The 23,041-nt window shown below is 38.9% G+C and overlaps 3 protein-coding genes across 3 annotated transcripts; 1 reads left to right on the top strand and 2 right to left on the bottom strand.

Annotated features, from left to right (window-relative positions):
* Positions 1-212: 212 nt before the first annotated feature.
* Positions 213-9,328, bottom strand: LOC130412835 (proteoglycan 4-like). The gene is made up of 11 exons (XM_056737614.1): positions 9,062-9,328; positions 7,255-7,466; positions 6,249-6,405; positions 4,328-5,104; positions 4,191-4,232; positions 3,892-3,971; positions 2,721-2,764; positions 2,006-2,042; positions 1,719-1,893; positions 1,302-1,385; positions 213-854 (listed from the first exon to the last, which is right to left on the bottom strand). Exons 2-10 carry the CDS (start codon positions 7,462-7,464, stop codon positions 1,378-1,380), a joined length of 1,530 nt encoding a protein of 509 aa, XP_056593592.1. The 5' UTR covers positions 7,465-7,466; positions 9,062-9,328; the 3' UTR covers positions 213-854; positions 1,302-1,377.
* Positions 7,718-18,342, top strand: LOC130412834 (myosin light chain kinase, smooth muscle-like). The gene is made up of 13 exons (XM_056737613.1): positions 7,718-7,732; positions 9,196-9,363; positions 9,687-9,843; positions 10,340-10,651; positions 10,758-10,854; positions 10,933-11,136; positions 11,411-11,628; positions 13,701-13,824; positions 13,935-14,087; positions 17,136-17,265; positions 17,350-17,440; positions 17,521-17,661; positions 17,755-18,342. Exons 1-13 carry the CDS (start codon positions 7,718-7,720, stop codon positions 17,958-17,960), a joined length of 2,016 nt encoding a protein of 671 aa, XP_056593591.1. The 3' UTR covers positions 17,961-18,342.
* An 894-nt stretch (positions 18,343-19,236) lies between these two features.
* Positions 19,237-22,995, bottom strand: si:ch211-40k21.5 (uncharacterized protein LOC100332117 homolog). The gene is made up of 5 exons (XM_056738494.1): positions 22,494-22,995; positions 21,002-21,086; positions 20,810-20,914; positions 19,767-19,925; positions 19,237-19,614 (listed from the first exon to the last, which is right to left on the bottom strand). The coding sequence occupies exons 1-5, from the start codon at positions 22,700-22,702 to the stop codon at positions 19,306-19,308; spliced, it is 867 nt and encodes a 288-aa protein (XP_056594472.1). The 5' UTR covers positions 22,703-22,995; the 3' UTR covers positions 19,237-19,305.
* Positions 22,996-23,041: the final 46 nt, after the last annotated feature.

Genomic DNA, 23,041 nt, shown 5'->3' with positions numbered 1-23,041 from the left:
TATGCATAAAGACAAATTAATACATTTCTCTGTACAGTTTTACAGAATGTCAGTGAAAGTGGATTTGATTTATGTCTATATTGATGTACACTTGGATGATGCGATATGGAAATCATTATAGAAATACATCTATGATTTAAATTCCATTTGATGGGGTTCATCAACAAGTATGCTTAAACGACAAACAGCATGTATGCATCAAGACAAATGAAGACATTTCCACATTCTATTGCAATCATAGCTTAGATACATACACACACACAATAATACACAAAATATTTTCCCTTAAAATCTGTACAATTTAAGCGTGTGAAAAACAAATTATGCTTTGTAATAGGATTATTTAAGAAATTAGCATGATTAACTTGCTATGTAGTGACGCCAGTCTGGAGAAACTACAGCTTTGTTGTCACAAAAAAGCTGAACCAAATTAATAATAATAGTCCAATATTAGTATTTGCAAATTCCTTCTTCAATTTTTGAGTTTATCTTAATAATAGCTTAGAATTGCCATTCTATATGTGCTGGACCTTTGGCCTTGATTATCTGTAAGCTATGTGTGACAACACTTAGTAGATTTAGTTCAAAAATAAAAAATCTAAGTGCACTATTTTCAAACAGTTGGGTTTGTAATGAGCCCTATCTAGAGTAAATCACCTCAAAAAAAGGGCTGTTTAATAGAAAGGAAAGTCTTTTTTGTGCACATCTTCAGCACCGGAGAGTTGTCCTGAATGTCCTCCATAACGGCTATACTGCTGTATGCATTTACAGCCTGTTTGTGTTGACTACTGAGTGAGTGGTACCACCGATTGAGAAGACAGTTGACTGCATATCCTTTGTCAAGTCACCCAAACCTGTAGAGGAATTGTATAGAAAAACAGAAAGAAAAATCACCATACAGCAGACAATGTCCAACAAACAAGCAAATTTCAAATATTTTGAAATGTTTATGGAAAGTTCGAGCAAACAACTGCTGAATGTGTGTGACCTTCAATCAGAAACTATCCTGCTTCTGTGTCAAAAATAGGCACATGGACAATTGTTTGTATTTTTTCACATCTTTTTAGTGATAGCATTGTTTCTTTACAATGTAACCAATTCCACGATATCATACAAAGGAACTAAAATGTGGATGGAGAGCTTGTGAAATTGTGATAGTTAAGCATTTCATTTGTGATTACTTCTGCAGAATAACATGGTGATCATATCATGATTCCTTTTTACAATAATATTGGATAGTCAGTTTCTCCTGAAAAAAAGGGATTGACACAAATGTCAGATGATGTTCATCCTTTTCTTACCATCTGCCCATGCTCTCATTTCCAGGTGAAGGTGAGCATTCAGGGTTTCCAGGTCCCAAGGGGGATCTATATAGCTTTAGAAGTCTAAAATGATGAGAAGAATTATTATTATTAGTATGAATCATTATTTGTTATCTGATATTTTTATCACCATAATAAAGTTTATACTGTTCAGTCCTGTCCATTTTATGTGAAGCCATTAACATGTTTCTTGTAAATAGAAACATTTGTCTTTCTTAGGTATTTCTATTTAATGTAATTATTTGCCAATATTAAATCTTTTTGATGCTTTGAATGCATAATTATTGCACCGCCAATGAATAATAGATCAAAAGATAGAACTACAACTGCCATGGCTTCGTCTGGTCTTTTATCCAAATACTATATACTGTATGATTGCACATCTACATAGCATACCAACTACTTCTCCACTTCCTGCCCTAAGATGGAACCAGCAGCATTGTGATGTTCTCTGCTCAACGTGCCTGCAGACAGCCAACTCCAGTTGCTCCTCATAAACCTTCTTGCAGGATTTGTGGGAATTCTCTCTGGCTGCCAACCAAGCCCCAACACAAATGCATATTCCAATAACCTACATTGTCGAAAAATCGTAACTGACAAATGATCATTATGTCATGATGTAAGAATTGTATCAAATAGGTATATGAAAAAGGAAAGAATAATTTGTGTTCAAATAACTATACATTCTGAAATGTATTCACATCCCGACCACTTTCAGATCTAAAAAAAACAAGAACAAATGGAACTAACATTTAAGATTTGACACGGATAAAGGTAACTTGGTGTACAATACATAGTTGTGTATTTTGCCATTCATGTGTGAATGTGTAGATTCTAGAATACCTTGCAATACACTTTAAACAGTAATGTTTCCTTCAACCAATATGTAAGCATTGCTGGGGTGCAGGCAGGACAGCTAAATTGCTCTTGCACATGGACTCAATTTCATATTGAACAGCAACATTTTGGAAGTTTAAAAGGCAACACATGCACCATTAAATTTTCAAGACATACTGTAAGTGACATACCATGTCCAATAATGATGCATACAAAACTGATTTTTATTAGGTTATTCCTGAAGGAATATACATTTTAGGCAATGAACAACAAGCCCCATTTTTTAATTAATTTACATATTTCTAATTCATTCTTCAAGAAAAGAAGAAGGCTCCCATGAGTCCTTCCATTTGGTCCCACTGTAAGAGACAACGTTTTGAGTAAAAATTTACATTTGCTGAGTGACTCTGTCGGGCAAGCAAACTGTTATATCACTTTATGAAATATAAGAATTGAAAATATTTTAACATTTCAGTGAACTATTGACATTGTTACTGTTACCCAAATATTAAAACTGTTGTATATGGTCTGTATGTAATAAACCGTCGATTAGTACTATACCTGGTCTTGCATGGAACCCAACGAATGAGGACCTCCTCTGTTCCCTATAGAACAAACAAAAAACAAGCATGATCACAACACAACTTTCCACAACACAAAATCCAGCCATGTGTGCATGGCACAAATCTTGCAATTGTGATGGTAAAATGTACAGTGGTAAAGTCCTAACATATCATGTTATGTCATCAAGTAACCTTTATTTAAATACTGCTTATTTACAATATAAATTGTGTAGCAGCTCTAGAAAAACGGGTGGCAATGTCCAGCATTATTAAGTTCAGTCTTTATTGATTAGTTTTTACTTAGTTCATCTGTCAAAACAGCAGCTTTGAAGAAAACAATGATGTCATGATCCAGCTCAGTAACAATTACATGAATACATTGTTGGGGCCAAATGCGTTTTTATTAAATACAAAGAATTCAAAGTGATTCAGTTTCAATTCATGTTAACTTCACATTCAGCATGTCCAGAGTGTTATCCTTTTTTATCTATGCTCTAACATTTTCAGGGCTTCTGCAAGTTTCAACAAGTAAAATTAAAGATATTTAAGACAATTTTAAGACCATTATTAATTAAATGTAAAAATGTTTTAAAGGTTCATGTCAATACTTGCAAAAGGTATGAAGGAAAATCAAAGTATGTTAATTTACAGAACAGTGTGTAATCGTAGGTTTCAACTGGTCAGACAACAACAAAGGCCTAGAACAACTAGCATTAAATAAACGGCAACATAACTACACAGTCAACACATGAGGTCATGGGATGATCATAGTGATGTCACTATGTTATTATGTCAGTAATATGTTAGCTCAATGTGAATTTATTTTATTGAGTCACCATTATGGTGATCAGTGTATGCTTTAGCTGGACTATTCACCCTTATCTTTTACATAATAGTTTTTCTTTGCCTGTTGTCATTGTTGGTTTATGAATCACAATTGTTATACCAAAGAAAAAACCTGAAGTTAATCCAATCTGAAAATACTGGGTAGAGTGGTTCATCTCATGTTGTATTTTTAGTCTGGTTATCAATTTTACAATTTGACGCTAAGCAGTGTTGGGGCAGATGAGATGGTTTGAAGGATTTTAAGCAGATTTTTTAAGTAGTCTATGACTGCAAGTACATCGATATAATGCAAGACTGTGTGAAAATGCTTTGGAAAGACAAACCTCTCTCACTCTTTTTTTCAAAACCTTGGAGTAATCAAAGTTGTTTTGGCTCACTCTCCTACAGCATTCTGGACACTCATCTGAAAGATAGGCAATATTATTTTGAAATAAGTATATTGCTACAAATAAAACCAAACAGCGACTGCAGAATCAAAGAGTAGTTAATAAATCATATTAATGTACATTTACATTTATTCATTTGGAAGACGCTTTTATCCAAAGCTGTTAATGCAAAGCTCTTACCAATGGGCTACAGGAAAGCTACTGATGCAAATGTATATACAGAAAATGTACTTAACACTTTTTCTTTTTCTTGCTGGCTTCCATCTGTTGGACTGGATCTGTATCAAGACATCAGACTTTATTATACAGTAAGTTATTACTTCTTAAGAATGTCAAGAGTTCAGACACACTTTACTGAGTATTAAGGACATACAGTGTACTTCATTTCTTGGTCTATTTTTGGCCTTCTGGGCCTGGGGTCTTGTGGCTTCTGATGAGCCTGTGATATCAATACCGGTAGCTTCTGGGGGGCTCGTGGCAGTGGCTTCTGGAGGGCTGGTGGCTTCTTGGGGGCTGGTGGCAGTGGCTTCTGGAGGGCTGGTGGCTTCTTGGGGGCTGGTGGCAGTGGCTTCTGGAGGGCTGGTGGCTTCTGGGGGGCTGGTGGCAGTGGTTTCTGGAGGGCTGGTGGCAGTAGCTTCTTGGGGGCTGGTGGGAGCGGCTTCTGGGGGGCTGGTGGCAGCAGCTTCTGGGGGAATGGGGGCAGCAGCTTCTGGGGGGCTGGTGGTAGCGGCTTCTGGGGGGTTGGTGGCAGCAGCTTCTGGGGGGCAGGTGGGAGCGGCTTCTGGGGGGCTGGTGGCAGCAGCTTCTGGGGGAATGGGGGCAGCAGCTTCTGGGGGGCTGGTGGGAGCGGCTTCTGGGGGGTTGGTGGCAGCGGCTTCTGGGGGGCTGGTGGCAGCAGCTTCTGGGGGGCTGGTGGCAGCAGCTTCTGGGGGGTAGGTGGCAGCAGCTTCTGGAGGGCTGGTGGCAGTAGCTTCTGGAGGGCTGGTGGCAGTAGCTTCTGGAGGGCTGATGGCAGTAGCTTCTGGAGGGCTGATGGCAGTAGCTTCTGGAGGGCTGGTGGCAGTAGCTTCTGGAGGGCTGGTGGAAGTAGCTTCTGGAGGGTCAGTAGTTTCTGTGCTACTTGTGGCCTTCTTCTGTCTTTGACAATGAACTTGCAGACAAGACAAAGATCAAAATTAAGAACTTTGCATATGACTAATTATTAAAAACACAAAGATGATCTGAATGCAAGTGTAAGAGGCTAGTTTTTATAATAGAATTGGTTTCTACATTACATGTGTGTTGTGTTATGTTATGATTGAAAAGAGCCATTAAGGATCTACAGTATATGTCAAGAGATCTAGTCATCAAGGCAATACTGTACTTAGCTTTTGATCAGAGCATTCTAAATTTTCATGATTATGACAGGGGGATAATGCTAAAGAAGCTGCAACTAGTTGTATATAAAGAGGAGGTATCCAACCCCAAAATATTAAATGTATTCTCATGCTTCTATCACTTTTTAGAACCAAATTTCTCCAAAGGTGTTTAAGGTGAAGTCTCAACAGGATAAATAGTCAAGCAGAGTTTATACTTAAATTAATATTACATTTTCTGTTTCTCCCACAAGACAACATTGGTGTTTGTGGAGGAGGCTGAAATTTTCCTAACTAATTTATGAGAAGAAGACTGTTCAAAGCTGTTGTGGAGAGGGAAATGTAGTAGATCTTTCTTTTTATCTACGGTAAAAGTTTACAATAGAGTTCCTCATATCTTCTCTGTCTCAAACTGATTGTTTTAAGGAAATGGAGCAAAATCTGTGATTAAATGGATACATAAATGAAACAATAACGAGATTACATCCAGGTCTCCTGAGCTATCAATGATCTGGCCCATGGCCAAAATTTAAAGAACGCTAGCTTCAGAACATTGTTTCCACAGGAAGATCAATTCTTACCAAAGGCTATGAGCCAGAAAGCATAAACTACATGTGCAGTATACTGCCCCTATCAGGAATAGGTAGATCATTTTTTACCCTTAACTTAAATCAGGGGCAATTCATAGACCTAAAACATGTCTTCTCCCATCAATTGTAATTATTGTCACAAAACAGTCTGCCTAATACTGTTTATCTATTTTGTTGACTTCAGGCAATAGTATTGTTTTGCAATAGAGCCACCACATGCTGCTTTATCCTATTATGGCTAAATGTAATGGTTCACCCTTTGCATCCATATGAAAAATAAAGAGAATGAAACATGTGGATTATCAGTGTTTCCAGATTACAGACCTTAATATTAGTAAAAAAAACTTACTCTTTAGCACTGCTTCATACATCAATTTAACCCTCTGAAACAAATCGGGATCCAAAACGTAATCCCCTCCAAGGATGGCATCGGCCACCAACTTTCCCTTTAATTTCTTTCCCAAAAGTAGTATGGGGAAGAAATCAAGGGCAGCAAGTTTGTCAAGCTGAAATAAAAACTTTAAATTAAAAAAACATGCATAGAATGAATCAATTTGACTAAAATATTAATTTCATTTCATTTTTATGGTCATTTGAAAAAACCTCTTAAAATGTGCCACTTATACATAGACATGGGCCGCATACCGGTTTCAAGGTATACCAAGGTTTAAAAGAGTTAGGGTTTCAAAACCACAAAAAAATTATGTGATACAGTTTCTAAGGTAAGAGCTGTGTTTGCATAAGAATAGATTGTTTAATCATGTAATTCAATGTTTGATGTTTATGTCTAATATATATATATTTTTTAAGAATATTTTAATTTTAAGGCTTTATTTTTACCCCACACACAAGTTATGGTTCAAACTGAAATAAATTGTGTCCAGTCTCTATGTATATGCATACATTTGAAGGTAACACATTTTAGTGTTGTAATAGCAATACCGTGAAACCATGGTATTCATTGAGCAAGGTTATTATAGCACCAAAATCTCATACCAGCCCATGTCTACTTATATCAAGAAATTAATTACTACTGGTTTGTAACTAAATATTCACCAAAATGCTATCACTACCATATTTATTTCTGCTTCATCAGCCATGTTTTCATCAATGTATTTTTCCCAGGGGGGGAACGGGACGGCCTCATGGCGGGAGGATCCCGTTGCAGGAATTTATTCACTCAAAACCAGTTGATGGAAACACATGTGATTCATATTTTCTTTTTTTTTTCACATTTCATAAAAGTTTACTTGACAGCTGCATGGAAACATGACAATTGACCGTTTAACTTTACTACGTTTGAGTTGACCCCATGAATCACCCTATTTGTATGCTTATCCCTGACCTAAACTTACCATTACATGGCAGCTATTAAGTACAACTGTCCTGTTGTTGTTTTTCTCGATTGACTTCTTCCATTCAGCCTTCTTATTTTGAAAGTTGCATCTCTTTTTTGCAACTTTTGTTTTGTACGGCTGGAGTTGTTTGCAAAGTGGGCATGTCTTGAATGCAACACTTATCAGGGTGTTGCACCCGGGGCACAATTTCTGTGTGTTTCCCGGCATCTCTAAATAGAAGAAAAAAGTAATACAACATATTTTTGTACCATATGATCCAGTAAAAAGGGGTCAAATTGTTACGTTACATATCATTATAACATAAATTAACTTTTTAAAATGAGGTTGTTACTTTAAAGTCCAGCCACATGGGCAGTTATCTTAAGCTCGAGCACCACTCATTCTGTGGCAGGTACGGCTGCTACATAAAATGCATGTTCAATACATAAATAAATGTAGTAATATGTACTCATATGCAAGCATGGCATTGGCACAAGTTGGTGCTACATGGAAAGACTAACCTGATATGTCAACGTTTCACTGTACGTTTTTGAATTACCTGTAGTCTGATTAAAAGTATTTTAAAATGTAATTTAGCCTAATTACAACTATGCCAATAGACAAATACAACCAATTTTCATTGGTTAATGGAAAAGTGTTTTAAAGCTTGACGTTTTGCAGAAAATCTGAGTTATATATGACATAAGAATACAAACTGTATTAAGGGATTACATTTTATGGAACATATTTTTCCATAATTATTTATTAAACCTAGTCTGTGGGGTAAAACGACCCCAGCAGGTATCACTGATAGTAAGTATGTACATCACATCCTTTCTTATTCCATCATGTAGTTTCTCAGGTTAGAAACATTTTCATATAAATAAATAAATAAGTTATTTCGGCTTAGTGCTTGTCACGTATGTAATGTGTTGAAAAACAAGTTAAAAACAGGGGTCACGCATGGATAAATGCATAACATTATAATACCACATCAACTGGGACGATGAATGATGCATGCGTTTTAAATTACTTTTTAACTTCTGTTACTATAATATTTCGTCTTTTCACGTAAACATTTCAAATTGACTTCGATGTGTCCACATTCAACGATGTCTGCAGATTAAGACTACACCAACAACTGTAGGTTTTGACCTAAGTGTGATTTTCAGTTACAAAGATTATCCTTAAACTGGACATGAGTAACTTACTTATAGCGCGCACGCGCGCGCGCGTGAATTCAGTTCACTGAAGACTCGCTATGAACGGCTCATTTGAATCATTGAGTAGTTCATACAATCGTAGATGAATCATTTGGCGTGATTTGCGAACCGATTTACCCGGTTCGTTAAAAATAATCATTTCTTTCATGAGGGGCACATCGTAATTTCTTTATTTCCAAATAAGGAGTAACGATATGCTTTATGTAATATAGCGGAGTAAAAAGATAAAAACGTCATTACTGTCCACCACTGCGAACAATAAACCGAATTATAAAGCGATCTATTTATATTTTCAAAGGTCGCCAAAAGCTTTATTAAGCTTACCGGATAACAAGCCACATAGCTACTAAATCTACCGCAGAATTCGTAACGGTAATTGTAAAAAAAAAACTTTAATTGTCGGCGGTGGCTAACGCTAGCTAAATTACTCATGCGTTAGCTTCACTTAACTGTCCTACTGGCGTCACGGGCAGTCGCATGATTCTAACGTTACAGTTTAGTTACCATTAGAGCAAACATGTTTCAGTAAAACAACGTGACACTTTACAATTTCACTAAAATAACGCAGACAGCATTAGGATAATGTGATATACTGTACATACCTCTGACGCTCAATCGTGTTGTATGTGGAGTCGACCGTCATCGATGTGTCACACAGAGGTCTTCTCTTTAGCGCCCCCAGTGGACTTTCGTGTCGTAAAACTGTAGAAATATGTACCTGCTAGAACGTATTTAGTGGCGCTGCAAAAAGTGTGCAGAGGTACGTCTTACCCATGAGACCAGGTTGCAGTTTTTGGATCCGCAGAAGCAGGTGGTTTTGTGTATTGGTGAAAGAGTTGAGCTTCAGTGCCGTTTCAGGAGCTCCGAGCCTGTGGCCTCCTGCTGGATTCATAACAGACAACAGGTTTGACCTCTTCTGTACCCGACCACTGCTCGGTGTTTGGAATGTGATTTTTTTTTTTTTTCTGATTTGAGACCTCAGTAAAACACGCAAGAACAGCACATCTAGTCTCTCATGAATGTCGACATGAAACCAAACCGTCCTTACTTACCTTAAATATCAACTTGTGCTTTTAAAAACACATGTTTATCTTTCATACTTCTGCTGATGTCACTCGGTGACACTGTTTACATGACCGAATTGAAATGACTTGGGAATACTGCTTCATGTTGAATGAAACTCCTTTCTCTCTCTCTCCCTGTTGGTGTGTGTTTTTCTCTCTTTAGGTTGTGTTAAATGGTCCTCAAACATGTGTTAAGAGCACAAACAACAGTAGTGATCTGATCATCTCTAAAGTTCTTCCTGGAGACGCTGGAAGTTATTCTCTTTTGGTTCATAACAGAGTAGGCACTGCTCACTGGACGGCAAACCTCCGTGTCATTGGTAGGAACCTGTGATTCTGGATTAAAATCAAAATGAACCCACTTTACTGAGGCTTATTCCTGATACCATATTCACAAACTTGTTCCAGGACAAAAAGAGAACTTTTAGATCAATTATATGTTGATGTTGGCAATACATGTGGTGTTTTCTTCAAAATAAAACGCAGATTTTGACTTGTGATCATAATAACCTCCTAATGAGGTACAAGTTATTTACAGGCAAATCATTAATGTACAGAAAACGAAAATAAATGAAAACGCTTCCAATCGTATTTCCTTCTGAAGCCTAAATTGATTTTCTGTCCTCTTAGATCCTACCTTTTGAGATTCAATTGTGAAGTTATCCTTACTTGATTTCTTTGAGAATTTATGAATTTAATTCAAACTGTAATCCAAAACATTACTTTTTCTTGGAAAAATGTTTGAATTGAATCATTTGTGTTTTGTGAATTCAGACCCAGGTCTTATTCCTAATTTTATGACTAATCTCTCTCCAGACCGTTCAGACCCTCCAGGATCAGTTCCGTTTGTGTCCCAGCTGACCCACACCTCTCTGGTTCTGTCGTGGTCTGGTCCGTGTTACGACGGAGGTTCAGCCATCACAGGCTACGTGGTAGAGCTTCAGCGACTGGACGGATGTGACCCGGGGGACTGGACTGAACTAGTTAACCAGTGTCCGAATACCTCTTACAGGGTCTGCTCTGGTCTCCATCCGCAGGGGGAATATCGCTTTAGAGTACGTGCCTGCAACGCCGCCGGGGTCAGCGAGCCCAGCGAGGAGTCTGACCGCATTAAGATGGACACAGCAGGTACGACACTATCCCACAATGCAATGGAGAATTGTTTACTACCTCTTGCAGAAATATATTATTGTGAACATGGACTACGTTTGTCACATGAGACCAATTGTTACAGGTGAACCGCAACAGGAAGTGACCTCATACGTTGATGTCGTGATTGACACCACACACAAAGCCAGGGATTACTATCATGTACACGAGAAACTAGGAGTGTGAGTATCTTCATTTGTCTTCACTGAAAATGAATGTTGGTCTGTTTAAACATGACAATGTTTTTGACATGTCTGCAGCGGGAAGTTTGGGGAGGTGTACAAGATGACCCACAAGCAGACGGGTCAAGTGTGTGCCGGTAAATTCTACCGCGCCCGCAGCTACAGAGAGAAAGCAGTGGCCCGTAAAGAAATCAAGCTGATGAATGAATTGCACCATCCCAAGCTGGTTCAGTGTCTCGCAGCCTTCGATACGCCCTCTGAACTTGTCATGATTCTCCAGTAGTGAGTTAAAATCATACTAGATTCTTTGTTCGGACAGTTCACCCGAAAACGTTTTTTTTTATTATTCATTCACCCAAAACCTCTATGGCTTTGTTTATTCTGCAGAACAAATAAGATATTTTGAAGAATGTATGAACACAAGCACAGAGAAATTTCTCAAAATATATTTTTGTTGTTCCACAGAAGCATTACAAACATGATGAAAAATGGCCCTTTTTATTACTGAATAAATTATGCCTGTAAAATCTTGACATGTTGTGCTTCTTCATTCAAGTGTTGCTGGTGGTGAGCTGTTTGAACGGATCATAGATGAGAATTTCGAGTACACCGAACCCACCAGCATAAACTACATGAGACAGATCCTGGAGGGAGTTCAGTATCTTCACCGTAAGCGCATCTTACACCTCGATCTGAAGCCAGAAAACATCATCTGTGTCAACAGCACTGGGACGCTCATTAAAATCATTGACTTTGGACTGGCCTGTAAACTGGGTGAGTTTGGCTTTGTGTAATCAAATAAATTAAACCACAATTCACTGTCATTATGCTTAGTTAAAATTATACCGTAGCATGAGAACATTAGGCCTACTTGTCAACATTTTTATTTCCAAAAGCAAATTTGTTTTTGGTTCCTTGGATGCTCATTGAACATTAAAGTCATGTATCATATAACTTTTCTAGAAACAGAAGTCCATCTGCGCACTTGTGACATTTCACAATCTAAAAAAGCAAGAACTCGTGCACTGTATCCCCAGTACAACAATAACAATAACAAGTAGAAACTGTCAACAAAAACTGTTTTATATATATATATATATATATATATATATATATATATATATATAGTCCACTTCACACAATCTAGATATATACGCATCTATGGGTTGCTGTTGGGGAAAAGCCACATGAGGTGTCCCTTTGAACATTTCCACTGAAGGTGGTTTTGGCTCCCCGATGATACTGTTTTATACTCCAGAACTGGTCCTCCACATTGAAGGCAGGTCGGGAACAGTCCCGTCAAATGTTTTTTTTGGGGTGCCAGTGGTCTATTCCCCTGTCCCGCTGCTTCCACTGTCACTGGATTTGGCGTCTGTACAAAACTGTGATCGAGCTTCTCTAATGCAGCATCAGGACCATTGCTGACCTCAAGTCTGTTGTCCAGTTCAGTCTCTACCGGTTCTTCCTGTAACACAGAACAGAATGAGTAACTTTGCCAATGAAATGTATTATTGAAGCCACAGCTGAGAAGCAGTGATGTTTCTGATCTTTTAATGTAATGAGAAGCTGCAGTTCTTGAGAAAAAGATGTGAAGTGTGTGTGAGATTCAAGATCATTTCTATCAGTAACTAGTAGGCTGGACCCAATGGTTGTTTGGTGACCAGGTTTGACACCCAATGAAAGAAAAACAGAATTAACTCACTTTGATTTCGTTTGCAGTCGTGCTTAAAGTAGAACTCTGTTGAACAATATCTGCATTCTGTGTTGGAGCAACAGAAACCTTGCAGGTATCTTCGTCAATGTGGTCTTCAGACTTGATCTGGTCTTTAGTCTTGAGCTGGTCTTCTGACATCACTTGACATTCAGACTTTATCTGGTCTTCAAACTTTAGTCCGTTCTGTGATGACTCGTCCTACATGGCAGAAAATGTTGATAATTTGAATGAGGGACAGGGCGATTTGAATCACATAATTCATTTGGCAGACCCTTATATCCAAAGCGACTTAAAAGTAAGAGAGCAAACAATGTCAACACGCTAAACGGTACCCTTAGGTTTACCTGACAGTTGCTATTTACCTAAATTTGATCTCATAGATTTGATCTCATTTTTAGACGTGTAGTCTGACCCATGCAAATCTTTGCAAACAATCCATAGGAGTGAATCAATGGGAAATGTTTAGTTTAAGTATATTTTTGGTTTCTACATCAAGAAGCTGGAGGTTTAAAGAATGGATAACCAAACGCGTGACTATGCATATGAAGACTTACTGTTGGATGTGAGGGAGAGACTTCATAGCAGATCTCTGAGGCCTCCATGTCTTCATCACTGGGATGAGCCGAATCCCCCTCAGACTCCTGAAACGATCCATATTTTAGAAACGAGGCTACGTTGAGTTTAATCTGATGCAGCAGAACAGTCTGACAGTTCTTTATCTATAGTAATGACAATTCTCTCATACCTCTGTCTGTAGAGCAGGTCCAGGTGTTGATTTCTGTGGTCTTTCTCTCTTTCGCTGAACGGAAATGTTTTCCCCGCAAACCCTGAATGAAGATATAAGAAAGGCATTGGTTGATGAGTGTTGATGGGAGTTGTAGTCTTCACCTCCACTGCTACTTTACACAAGTACAATATACCCACAAGGAATATTTCCTTAGTAAAAACCTAGAAAAATAGCACCCTAGTCTGAAGAACTACCTTTCACATGAAAAACGAATGAAGAACTCTCAATGCGATATTACATACTACATTTTTGGTTCCCTCTTTCACCAACTTTCCTTCGCCAAACCTAAAATAAGAGTTCTGAAAACATTCTTCGGCTGTTTATAGTTATTTCTGTATATTACAGAGCCTGGGAAACCTCTGATGGTGTTACATGGGACTCCAGAATTTGTGGCTCCGGAGGTCATCAACTACGAGCCTCTGGATCTGGTCACCGACATGTGGAGCATTGGTGTCATCTGCTATATCTTGTAAGGGCTCTAGCAGATTTGTGGCTGCCTCCTGGTCCACTCTTGGTCATTTTTATTCCTCTCAACAGAGTTCTGCTTTCTTTATCGCATGATCTTGATCTACTCAACAGGTTAAGCGGTGAGTCGCCGTTTCAAGGAAGCACTGATGCAGAAACTCTTGCTCTGGTAACTGCAGCTAAATGGGAATTTGACCCCGAGAGTTTTATAGACATCACGGATGAGGCTAAAGATTTTATCAGCAGCCTCCTGACGAAAGACGTGAGGTGACCGCAGCAATTCAACACGACACACATGGCATTTACTTCTAGACATTTGACTGTTGGAAACATTAAGAGACTCATGATGGAGAATCCATTCTGAGGACATTCTCATTTACACAGAATCCCCCCGATATGAATCTTTAGCGAGCGCTCAGCCCCGTGAAATGTCTGACCTCTGTAGCAAGAAGAAAGCCATCTCCGGGTCACTTTTAAATCCCATTTGCTCTCCAACTCTTCTCCACAGTGGAAAAGCTCTGCCGATGTCGATTCTCGTTTTAGCATGGCATGTGTCTCTTTCCCTTTCCTCTCTCGTCCCTTCAGGGGTCCGAGTCCTTTTCTTGGCGCCAGGTGATATTCCTAATGTCCCCAAAAATGAACGATCCGTGATCTGTTTCAAAGTAAAAGGTCATGAAGTGTTCGACTTTAAATGTTCTCAAAAGTCCCTCTTTAATGTTAGGAAGGCCTGACCATCACATACATTCACTTCCCCACTGCTTTAATTGGATAAACATTCAAATTTAAAACTGATAAGACCACTTTTCTATTTGTTCCAAACCTGTGTAAATGTCTTTTGGTTGACCACAGAAAGAAATGTGGAAGAATGTTAGCAACTAACATTTCCGGGACATCATTGACTGCCATAGTACTAAACTCTTACTCAGGGCAGGATCTTACTTGTGCTAAAATGACAGTTTGTCAGCAGCCACACAGCTAAAACTAATATTATGGTTTGTTTTATTTTTAATGAAATGTGTGTACACCATTTAAGGTTAAAAAACGCTGTATTTCTCACATACATTGCATGTTTGTATCTCGTCTTTGCTCCGCCTCTCTGAAACGCGCTGATTTTTTACAAAGCTCATCGCTCTGAAAAGCGAAGTGTGTTCTGATTGGCAAGTTAACCAGTGCGTAGTGATTGGTCCAATACTGCAAGCGCGTGACGGAAATATTCGGAACATCAGGTTCCAAAGCAATTGTACTTGCATGATAAAATGTCATCGGTACTTATTCGAGCAGATTCATCAACTTTGCCAGCGCGACTTGAGCAGGATGTAAAGGATTGGTACGGTTTATTAAAAAAGTATTATGTTAAATAGGTAAAAACGATAGCTGACTGTTTTATCTTTTATAAACGGCGTTAAAAAGACTAAACAAACAACCATATACATCATACAGACCTTGATCAAGCAGTGTCACGTCTCGTCGCGACACACAGAAAATAAACCCCATTATAAACACGACTTTTGTTGCCTCTAATTGGGACGTTATGACGTATGTTTTATCTCACGTTCCACGCGTGTCTGCATTCGCAGATCACAAAAAGAAACCACGTGCTCTACGACAAACTCTGAAACGAAATAACGCGAGTAATGTCTTTTACAATGAAAATATACTTACGGGCTGCGAATCAGAAGCGCCAGACTGTCCTTGCGAAGTTTTAAAGGCTGGAATGGCCCCACTTTTTAACCAAAGCTTTCGTGCATAGCCGGTCTTGATCTCTCCCAGGTTCGTGAAGCAATCGTCGGTGAAATGCGCAGCACAAACTTGAACATTCGGATTGTACTGTTCTGGAACAGCGTTGTAAATGAACTGTAACCATTCGGTTTTAGTCGTCTCATCTTTAGGCAGAGCAAACAAAGAATCTTTCTTTTCGCAACGAAACACACAACGTCTCCGCGACATGGCTGCGGTGTTCACGATACAATGAGATTTACAAGTTACGTTACGCCAACTTTACTTTAAATGTGGGCGGTTTAACATATCATGTTACGAGGTGACGTACATTCGCCAGGATGAGGTTACACGAGGCGTTTCAGGCAGGTCTGGGTGAGCGTTCGCTTTTAGATAGATTAGTGTCGCATTCTTTGGAATTTTACGCGTCTAATACATACATGGGGAACTTATAGCGCGATTGTGTCTTTTTCTGTGTGTTATGACGTACCTACAGATATTACGGTATACTTCATAAAACCGACGGATGGAGCTTCGGCCAAAACAGTCGAGCTAACAGGAGGCGTGCAGTGGGCGGAGCTAATGAGTCGTCATCGCAGTATAGCAGATTCAGTATACGTTCGTCTTGTTTACATGCATCACGCGCCGACAAAACAGACACATGACCCAGTTTCACTCACCCCCCGCGGTTCATGATCAGGATCTCTTATCGATGGGACTGATCCATCTTTCAGTTTCAGACGATCTGCATATCCAGCGTCGAACTGTGCTTTGTTTGTAAAACAATCGTCACCGAAATGCCGGAAACAAACATACACGCCTGCACACCTCCCGTTCTGCCCCTGAGACACAAACTGCACCCACTGTTCTCTTAACGCTGGGTTCTTTGGAAAGCTGTACAACGCTAGTTTCCCCTCACAACCAAAGACGCACTTCTTTGGTGACATTGATTTCGTGGTCCTAGTAAACTGATAATCTGTCTCCAGCAAGTCCTGCGCAGCTCTGCGTTACGTAACCCGAACGAAGCACGTTGATAGGCGCGTCCTTGATCTAGCTCTGATGTCAGAGCCATTGATAGAGAGAGTCGCGTCTTCTACGTTGACAGTTTCAATAAGTTCTCGGAAGTTATTAGTAACGCATGGAGCTGCGACTAAACAGAGCAACTGACCCATTTAAAGACGGAAGAAATAAAGCATTTAAAGAGAAAACTTCCTGGAACTATCCGAAGGCTCCATGAATCACGTGACGCTCCAGCGTTTTGGACTTCCGTTGGCAGAACTCTCTCTTAATGGCTCTGGTCCGGCCAAGCCGTCTAATTTACGACGTCATATCAGTGCGGAAGTGCATTTAGATTTTAATTAAAGATTATGAGGGTATATGCATTTTAAAAAGAAAATGACCCACATTTATGAACTATTTCCTAGTATTAACGCTGCATGTAGAAGACACATTTTCTAATGAAGAAACGTTTTTAATTTCACTTATACTTGAATTTCAGACACTGTAATTACTATAGTAAATAAATACTATCACCACTGTAGTAAACTTTAGAAAATAATTGTATCCATACAGCATTTTCAGTAGTATGTTTTCACGCAGGTTAAGACTATCCTGTGAGAAAGCTTTAGCTCATCCATGGATTGCCTCATTTGATGACTGGAACCCCAGAGCAACCAAATCCCTGAAAAAAGACAAGATGAGAAGGTTCCTGGCCAGACAAAAGTGGAAGGTGTTAATATTCATCTTCTACCATCTGTGAGCCATTTTATGTGTTTTGGTTCCATTTAAATCATACTCGGTATCTGTTTTTCAGAAAACCGGTAAAGCCCTGCTTGCCCTGAAGAGAATGACTCACTATTCGAACAAAACTGATGGGCCAAATTCACCTGTCAGTTCTGTAGACGGTAAAACACTAAACGAGCGTTCAAAGGGGATGTGTCTCTGTACACTTTAAATACGTGTGTTAAATCCTTTTTATTTTCAGGACATCTCCTCGGGAAAGAGGCAGAACAAGCTGTTGCATCGCTGGAAAAGCAGTTGAGAAGTGAGCCACGCTTTCATAAGGCCCTGCGGGATCTCACAGAGACATGCGGAGCCACCGTACACCTGGCCTGTACTATACACGGTATTGTGGATGCTGTAATGTTAATAAACTGACAAAATAAATGTTTGTATGAAATGTCATACAATTTTGATCCGGTTTCTTGTCCATTTGCAGGATATCCTGACCCAGAGGTCATCTGGCTGTTTGATGAAGAGCCGCTGGGAAAAAATGAGCGAGTTCAGATGAATTATGAAAAGGACGGCATGTGCACGCTTACCCTTACTTCTATACAACCAGGGGATTCTGGGATTTACAAATGCTGCGCATCCAACAGCCTGGGCCAGGCGCTGTGTTCTGCCAAACTCACTGTGAGTTTCTAGAACACGGAACCTGGATTCTTGAAGATGTAGAGAGCGAGCCGTCCGATTTGTTTTAAAAAAAATGGGGATAATAGAAATCTCTCTATAGCCAAAACTCTAGGAGCCATGCAAGTATCTGTTGTGAAATGTTCTGTTGTGTGATTTACACGGTTTAGGACACATGTTTTTTGATCACAGGTTTGGTTCTGTTACACTTGTCTTAAATTCTTTCACTGTTTGAGCTTTTGTGAGCACTCGTGGCTTGTGGGTAAATTTTAAGACTACAAAATAGTGTTCAGGTTCCGAAAGCCATGTCATTTGTTGTGTATGTATGTATATATGAAGTTTATACCAAAGGAAATTTTATTTTGAATGACTTATTAAAATTATTTTATCAACTTGCTATTTGTTTCACGTTCTACTCTTTTATGGCTTACTTTGGTTTTGAGGCACGGTTCAGTTTAATAATCCAATCTTTTTTTGTCCATTATCCATAGCTGTACTATTAGTGTTGTAGATCTGCTCTATAAGTAAACTTGTAAATGAACATGGGGTTTACTGAACATGTATTATCTATTAATGCAGACTTTTTTCAGAACACCTTCTGGTGGTCTAGTGTTGTCATTGGTTAATCTAGCATAATGGTAGATTACAAATGTGACCCTGATGTTATCAACAGTTGTTGCACAGTTCTGAACCAAATTTTCCATCCTATGAAACGATCGATACACGGAGGGACATTTTAAAAGCACAGCACCATGTCATGAATCTAATAGAACTCTAGAAACAATCCATCTGTGCACCTTTTTACAATGTGGACATGCAGATATTTGGTAACAAAACTTGCACACAATATCCTCCGCACAAGCAAAAATGCTGTATCAAAATAAACCTTCATTTGATAACCAGATGTCTAGATATACACATGCCTGCAGCGATTAATTTGGCTTAAGTGCACTAAATCTAAAATCTTGAGTCATTTAACATGATCTGTTTTAACAGCTCAGTTCGCTCAAGACTGTTCCATAAATTTGTTCAAAGTAAACTCGATCAGTTTTCAATGACATTTTAGTGAATAACTGCATTAAATCTTTTAAGCTCGTATGACGAATCCTATACTATCTTGCAAAATTGGGTATACGGAATACTTTTAAAACTTTTTTTTTTCCTTAATAGGCTGATAAGATTGAGAAGACCATTTGTTCACTTTGGAGACATTTTTACAGTGTGAACATGCAGATATATTACGATGGAACTCTTACGCAATGTTTTAAGGACCACAATTGACAAGCGAAAATAAGTTTAATTCAAAATAAATCTTTATTTGGTCACACTACTCCATAAATTCAGGCTTTGATAAACATGTCTATGTTGGATTGCTGTTGGGGAAAAGCCACATGAGGTGTCCCATTGAACATTTCCACTGTAGGCGGTTATGGTTCCCAAATGATACGGTTGTATACTCTAGAACTGGTCCTCCACATTGAAGACAGGTCGGGAACAGTGTCAATAAATGGGATTTCTTGGGCATTTCCTTATGTCCTATCCTGTTGTCCACTATCGCTGGGTTTGGCGTCTGTACAAAACTGTCATTGATCTTGTCTGATGTAGCCACAGGACTTGTGCTGACCTCACGTCTGCTTTCCGGTTGTAGTCCAGTCTCTACTGGTTCCTCCTATGAACAGAACAGAATTAATAAATAAACAATGGAAATGCAGTCATCAAATTTGGTTGTGCTAGCCTGTGATGTTTTAGGTCCCAACAGTCATTTAATAACGCAAAGTTTGTTACCTGATCAAAGGCAGAAAAACAAGAGTTTTAACTAACTTTGATATCTTTTGTGGTGCGTGATGTTGAACATTGTGGAACAATATTTCCATTGCGTAATGTTGGAAAAAGAGAATCCTGGCAATCATGTAGGTCAAGCAGTTGATCCTCAGACTTTAGCTGGTCTTCTGACTTCAATTTTGTCTGCGCCGCTGCATCCTACACGTTAGAAAAAATGATGTTATCTGGTGTAGACACTGTGAAAGACTACGGCCCGGTTTCAATGACAAAGCTGAATGCAAACAACAAAACAAAAAAGACAAAACAATGGCAATGACATATTTTAAGATATGTCTGGCCAATTTATTTTCTATTAAGACACCTCAAACTTTCATTTTTGTCTGGGACTAGCCTTAAAGGGATAGTTCATCCGAAAAAACAAAAAATTCAGAAGACTTTTTTGTATGAACAACCCCTTAAAGACTTATCTGTGCAAACAGGCATTCAAGTGTTCTTGAAAAATGCTACCACATGTAAATTAAACTCATGTCAAGGATGTAGATTTGCTTTAAATTACATGATTGCGTGATTACATGACTGAATTACAATTTTACATGATAACAGTGTGAACTCTGTTAATGTTAAATTCACTATTAAAATGGGAAATTAAAAAACAGACCGTCTTTTCTTAAAGGGATAGTTCATCCAAAAAATTACTGTATAAAAGATATTTGGAAGAATGTTAGTCATTTTCAGTTCCAGGACATGATTGACTACCATAGTAAGGAAAATTAAATTGAGCAAAGGTGCCCGAGAACTCTTTGTTTTCCTAAATTCTTCAAAATATATCATTATATGTTCGACAGAACAAAAACATTTTTTCCCTACTATGGTAGTGGAGGATGTTCCAGAACTGAAAATTGCTGACATTCTTCCAAATATTTTTCTCTGTTCATCGGAAACAAATACATGTATACAGGTTTGAAATTTGAGTAAATGATGACAGGTTTTTCATTGTTTGGATGAACCGTCCCTTTAATGTTTACATCTGGAGGTGTTATAACGGGATAATCAAACAAAACATAACTATGTAGGTGACTTACTCTTTCACACGGGAGAAGGACTTCATGGCAGATCTCCGGGACTTTTATTTCTTCACCCGAGGACTGATGTTCTTCACTGGAATGAGATGAATCGCTCTCACGCTCCTGAAACAATGAGTATTTTGATACAGATGCAGCTGAATGCCTGTTAACACTTCTTTTATCTGTGGTTAACGTTTCTTTCTCTCACACCTCAGTTTGTGGTGCAGGTACATGTGTTGATTTCCCCAATCTTCTTTCATATCTCTGAGCAGCATAAAGATGTTCACCACACACGCTAGATGAAGAACAAGAGATTCAAAAGATTACATGACACACATCCTTAAGGTAAGTAAGGAATAATAGACGACGGGCATATCAATCATTCGAAAGTTAATGCACACGCCAAGATGGTAATGCGGTCACGACGCGAAGCGGATATTACACCTCGGGTGTGCGTTAACTTTAGAGTAATTGATCGGCCCGTCGTCAATAATCGGCGCTTATACCACAGTAACCACACCACAGGACATTGTTCAAATGTTTAATTTCAATGTTTGTTAATATTGTCGTCTTCTTCGTATTTGCAGTTATGTGACAGAAAAGCTAGTGATAATAAATTATTTATTCCTCATAATTGTTTATCTTTATTATCTTCATCATTAAAAAAAACATGCAAACTTTTGAAAGAGTAGGTCTATAAAAATATATTTGTTATCAGTTGTTATCACCATAGTGCATAGCAGTGGTTGTCAACCTTTTTTGGCTTAAGTACCTTTTTTATGATTTTTTCAAGCCAAGTACCCCTTGACCAGACAACATCATTTTACTTTAAAATACATTGAAATGAGAGTCAAACCGTTATTATATCTAAATGCATTCATTTATTTTTTATGCATCTTTGTGTAGTCCATATTTCATAGAAAAATACCATTATCATAATTTAGTGATTTTCATTATTTATCCCTAAATGTCAGTTTCTCTCACGTACCCCTGGAGGTGCGCTTACCCCCAGTATAGAACCCCTGGTGTATAGCACGTCATTTGGGACACAGCTTAAATGTCCACAGTTCCACACTTCATATTTCCGGTCGAAAAAGTGCATCATCCGGGTACTTACAGTGCTCTTCTTTTTAGAGGATTTTCAATGCACTACTCACACGTACTAAAGTGCGCGATTTGGGACGCAGCTTCACGCACTCAACGGTCGCAGTTTCGCTTACGTAGCGGAAGGGGGCGGGGCTATCAGACGCTGCTCAAGCAAAACTCTCCTGCAGCGCGATGACGCTTCAATGTGAAGATGACTAAAGTAATCCTGGACAAAACACACGAAAACTACATTCAACGTACAAATTGATTTTTATTCACACGCATTGTACCGTGCGACTGACGTCATTTAGGCTCGTCTGGAAAACCGATATATTTCCTGTTAGTATAAAACCGTTAAGTATTCCATTTGGGACGATACTACCCCTCATAAATTCATACACTACATGGTTGTGTGCATAGCGCATAGTGTGTTTAGTATGTCATTTGGGACACAATTAAAGATAACAGGCTACATGACTGATGTTACTCTGCTTTGAAAACAGGATTAAAGTTCTGAATATTACAGTAAATAGTGCTTCTCTCGGAGGTTAAGCCCATCTATCAAGCTTAAAAACAGTCTTCACTTACATTGTTGCATGAAGTTAGAGTAACTCACCGGTCCAGCAGATAACAGGCAACTTCGGCGTCGCTTTGAAAACATTTGTCCTGCATCAGCGCCCTCCATCTAGGAAAAGCCACACCGATGTTAACCCTTGATTTCTGCCGCCGCCTCTCCCGTCTTTGTCTGGCTGCAACACGTTTCAGCTCTGCCGACGGAGACGGACGCTTTGGCGGCTCCAGTGCACAGTACGGGTGGTCCTCCATTTCGTCAAATTTCACTGGTCTTCTTTATTCCAGCAAATAACGCTCTCCGCATCTAACTAACCTGACGACGCGTACTAGCTGAAGCCTCTGAAAACACCAACGAAGAAGAACAACAAACAGTTGCTGTGTCCGAAATAGCCCTCTAATATAGTTCACTATTTGAAGTGACATCCATTTTTACTGGTGTTCGGATTCAAAGTATACATTTTTGAGTGCACTCATTCGATTCCACGATGCATATAGTGTACTCTTTCTTTGACAAAACTGACGTACACCATACCTATCTATCGCGAGTGTTTCTGAATGAAGCTCCTCATCTCGACAGAAGATGGCGCTCAC

This window comes from Triplophysa dalaica, chromosome 23 (genome assembly GCF_015846415.1).
Source record: "Triplophysa dalaica isolate WHDGS20190420 chromosome 23, ASM1584641v1, whole genome shotgun sequence".
Lineage (NCBI taxonomy): Eukaryota > Metazoa > Chordata > Actinopteri > Cypriniformes > Nemacheilidae > Triplophysa > Triplophysa dalaica.
Note: the sequence above shows the minus strand (reverse complement) of the source record. Positions and strands in the feature narration are given on the sequence as shown.

Excerpts from the sequence above, each read along its gene's own strand:
- si:ch211-40k21.5 (XM_056738494.1), bottom strand. The coding sequence starts at position 22,702 with ATGGAGGACCACCCGTACTGTGCACTGGAGCCGCCAAAGCGTCCGTCT. Across the intron at positions 20,915-21,001 it reads TACCTGCACCACAAACTGAG|GAGCGTGAGAGCGATTCATC; the intron begins GTGTGAGAGAAA and ends TCATTGTTTCAG. Across the intron at positions 19,615-19,766 it reads GCACCACAAAAGATATCAAA|GAGGAACCAGTAGAGACTGG; the intron begins GTTAGTTAAAAC and ends TTCTGTTCATAG.
- LOC130412835 (XM_056737614.1), bottom strand. The coding sequence starts at position 7,464 with ATGCCGGGAAACACACAGAAATTGTGCCCCGGGTGCAACACCCTGATA. Across the intron at positions 4,233-4,327 it reads ACCAAGAAATGAAGTACACT|ATCCAGTCCAACAGATGGAA; the intron begins GTATGTCCTTAA and ends GTCTTGATACAG. Across the intron at positions 2,043-2,720 it reads TGGGTTCCATGCAAGACCAG|ATCTGAAAGTGGTCGGGATG; the intron begins GTATAGTACTAA and ends TGTTTTTTTTAG.
- LOC130412834 (XM_056737613.1), top strand. Across the intron at positions 10,652-10,757 it reads CATTAAGATGGACACAGCAG|GTGAACCGCAACAGGAAGTG; the intron begins GTACGACACTAT and ends CAATTGTTACAG. Across the intron at positions 17,441-17,520 it reads ACCTGTCAGTTCTGTAGACG|GACATCTCCTCGGGAAAGAG; the intron begins GTAAAACACTAA and ends TTTTATTTTCAG.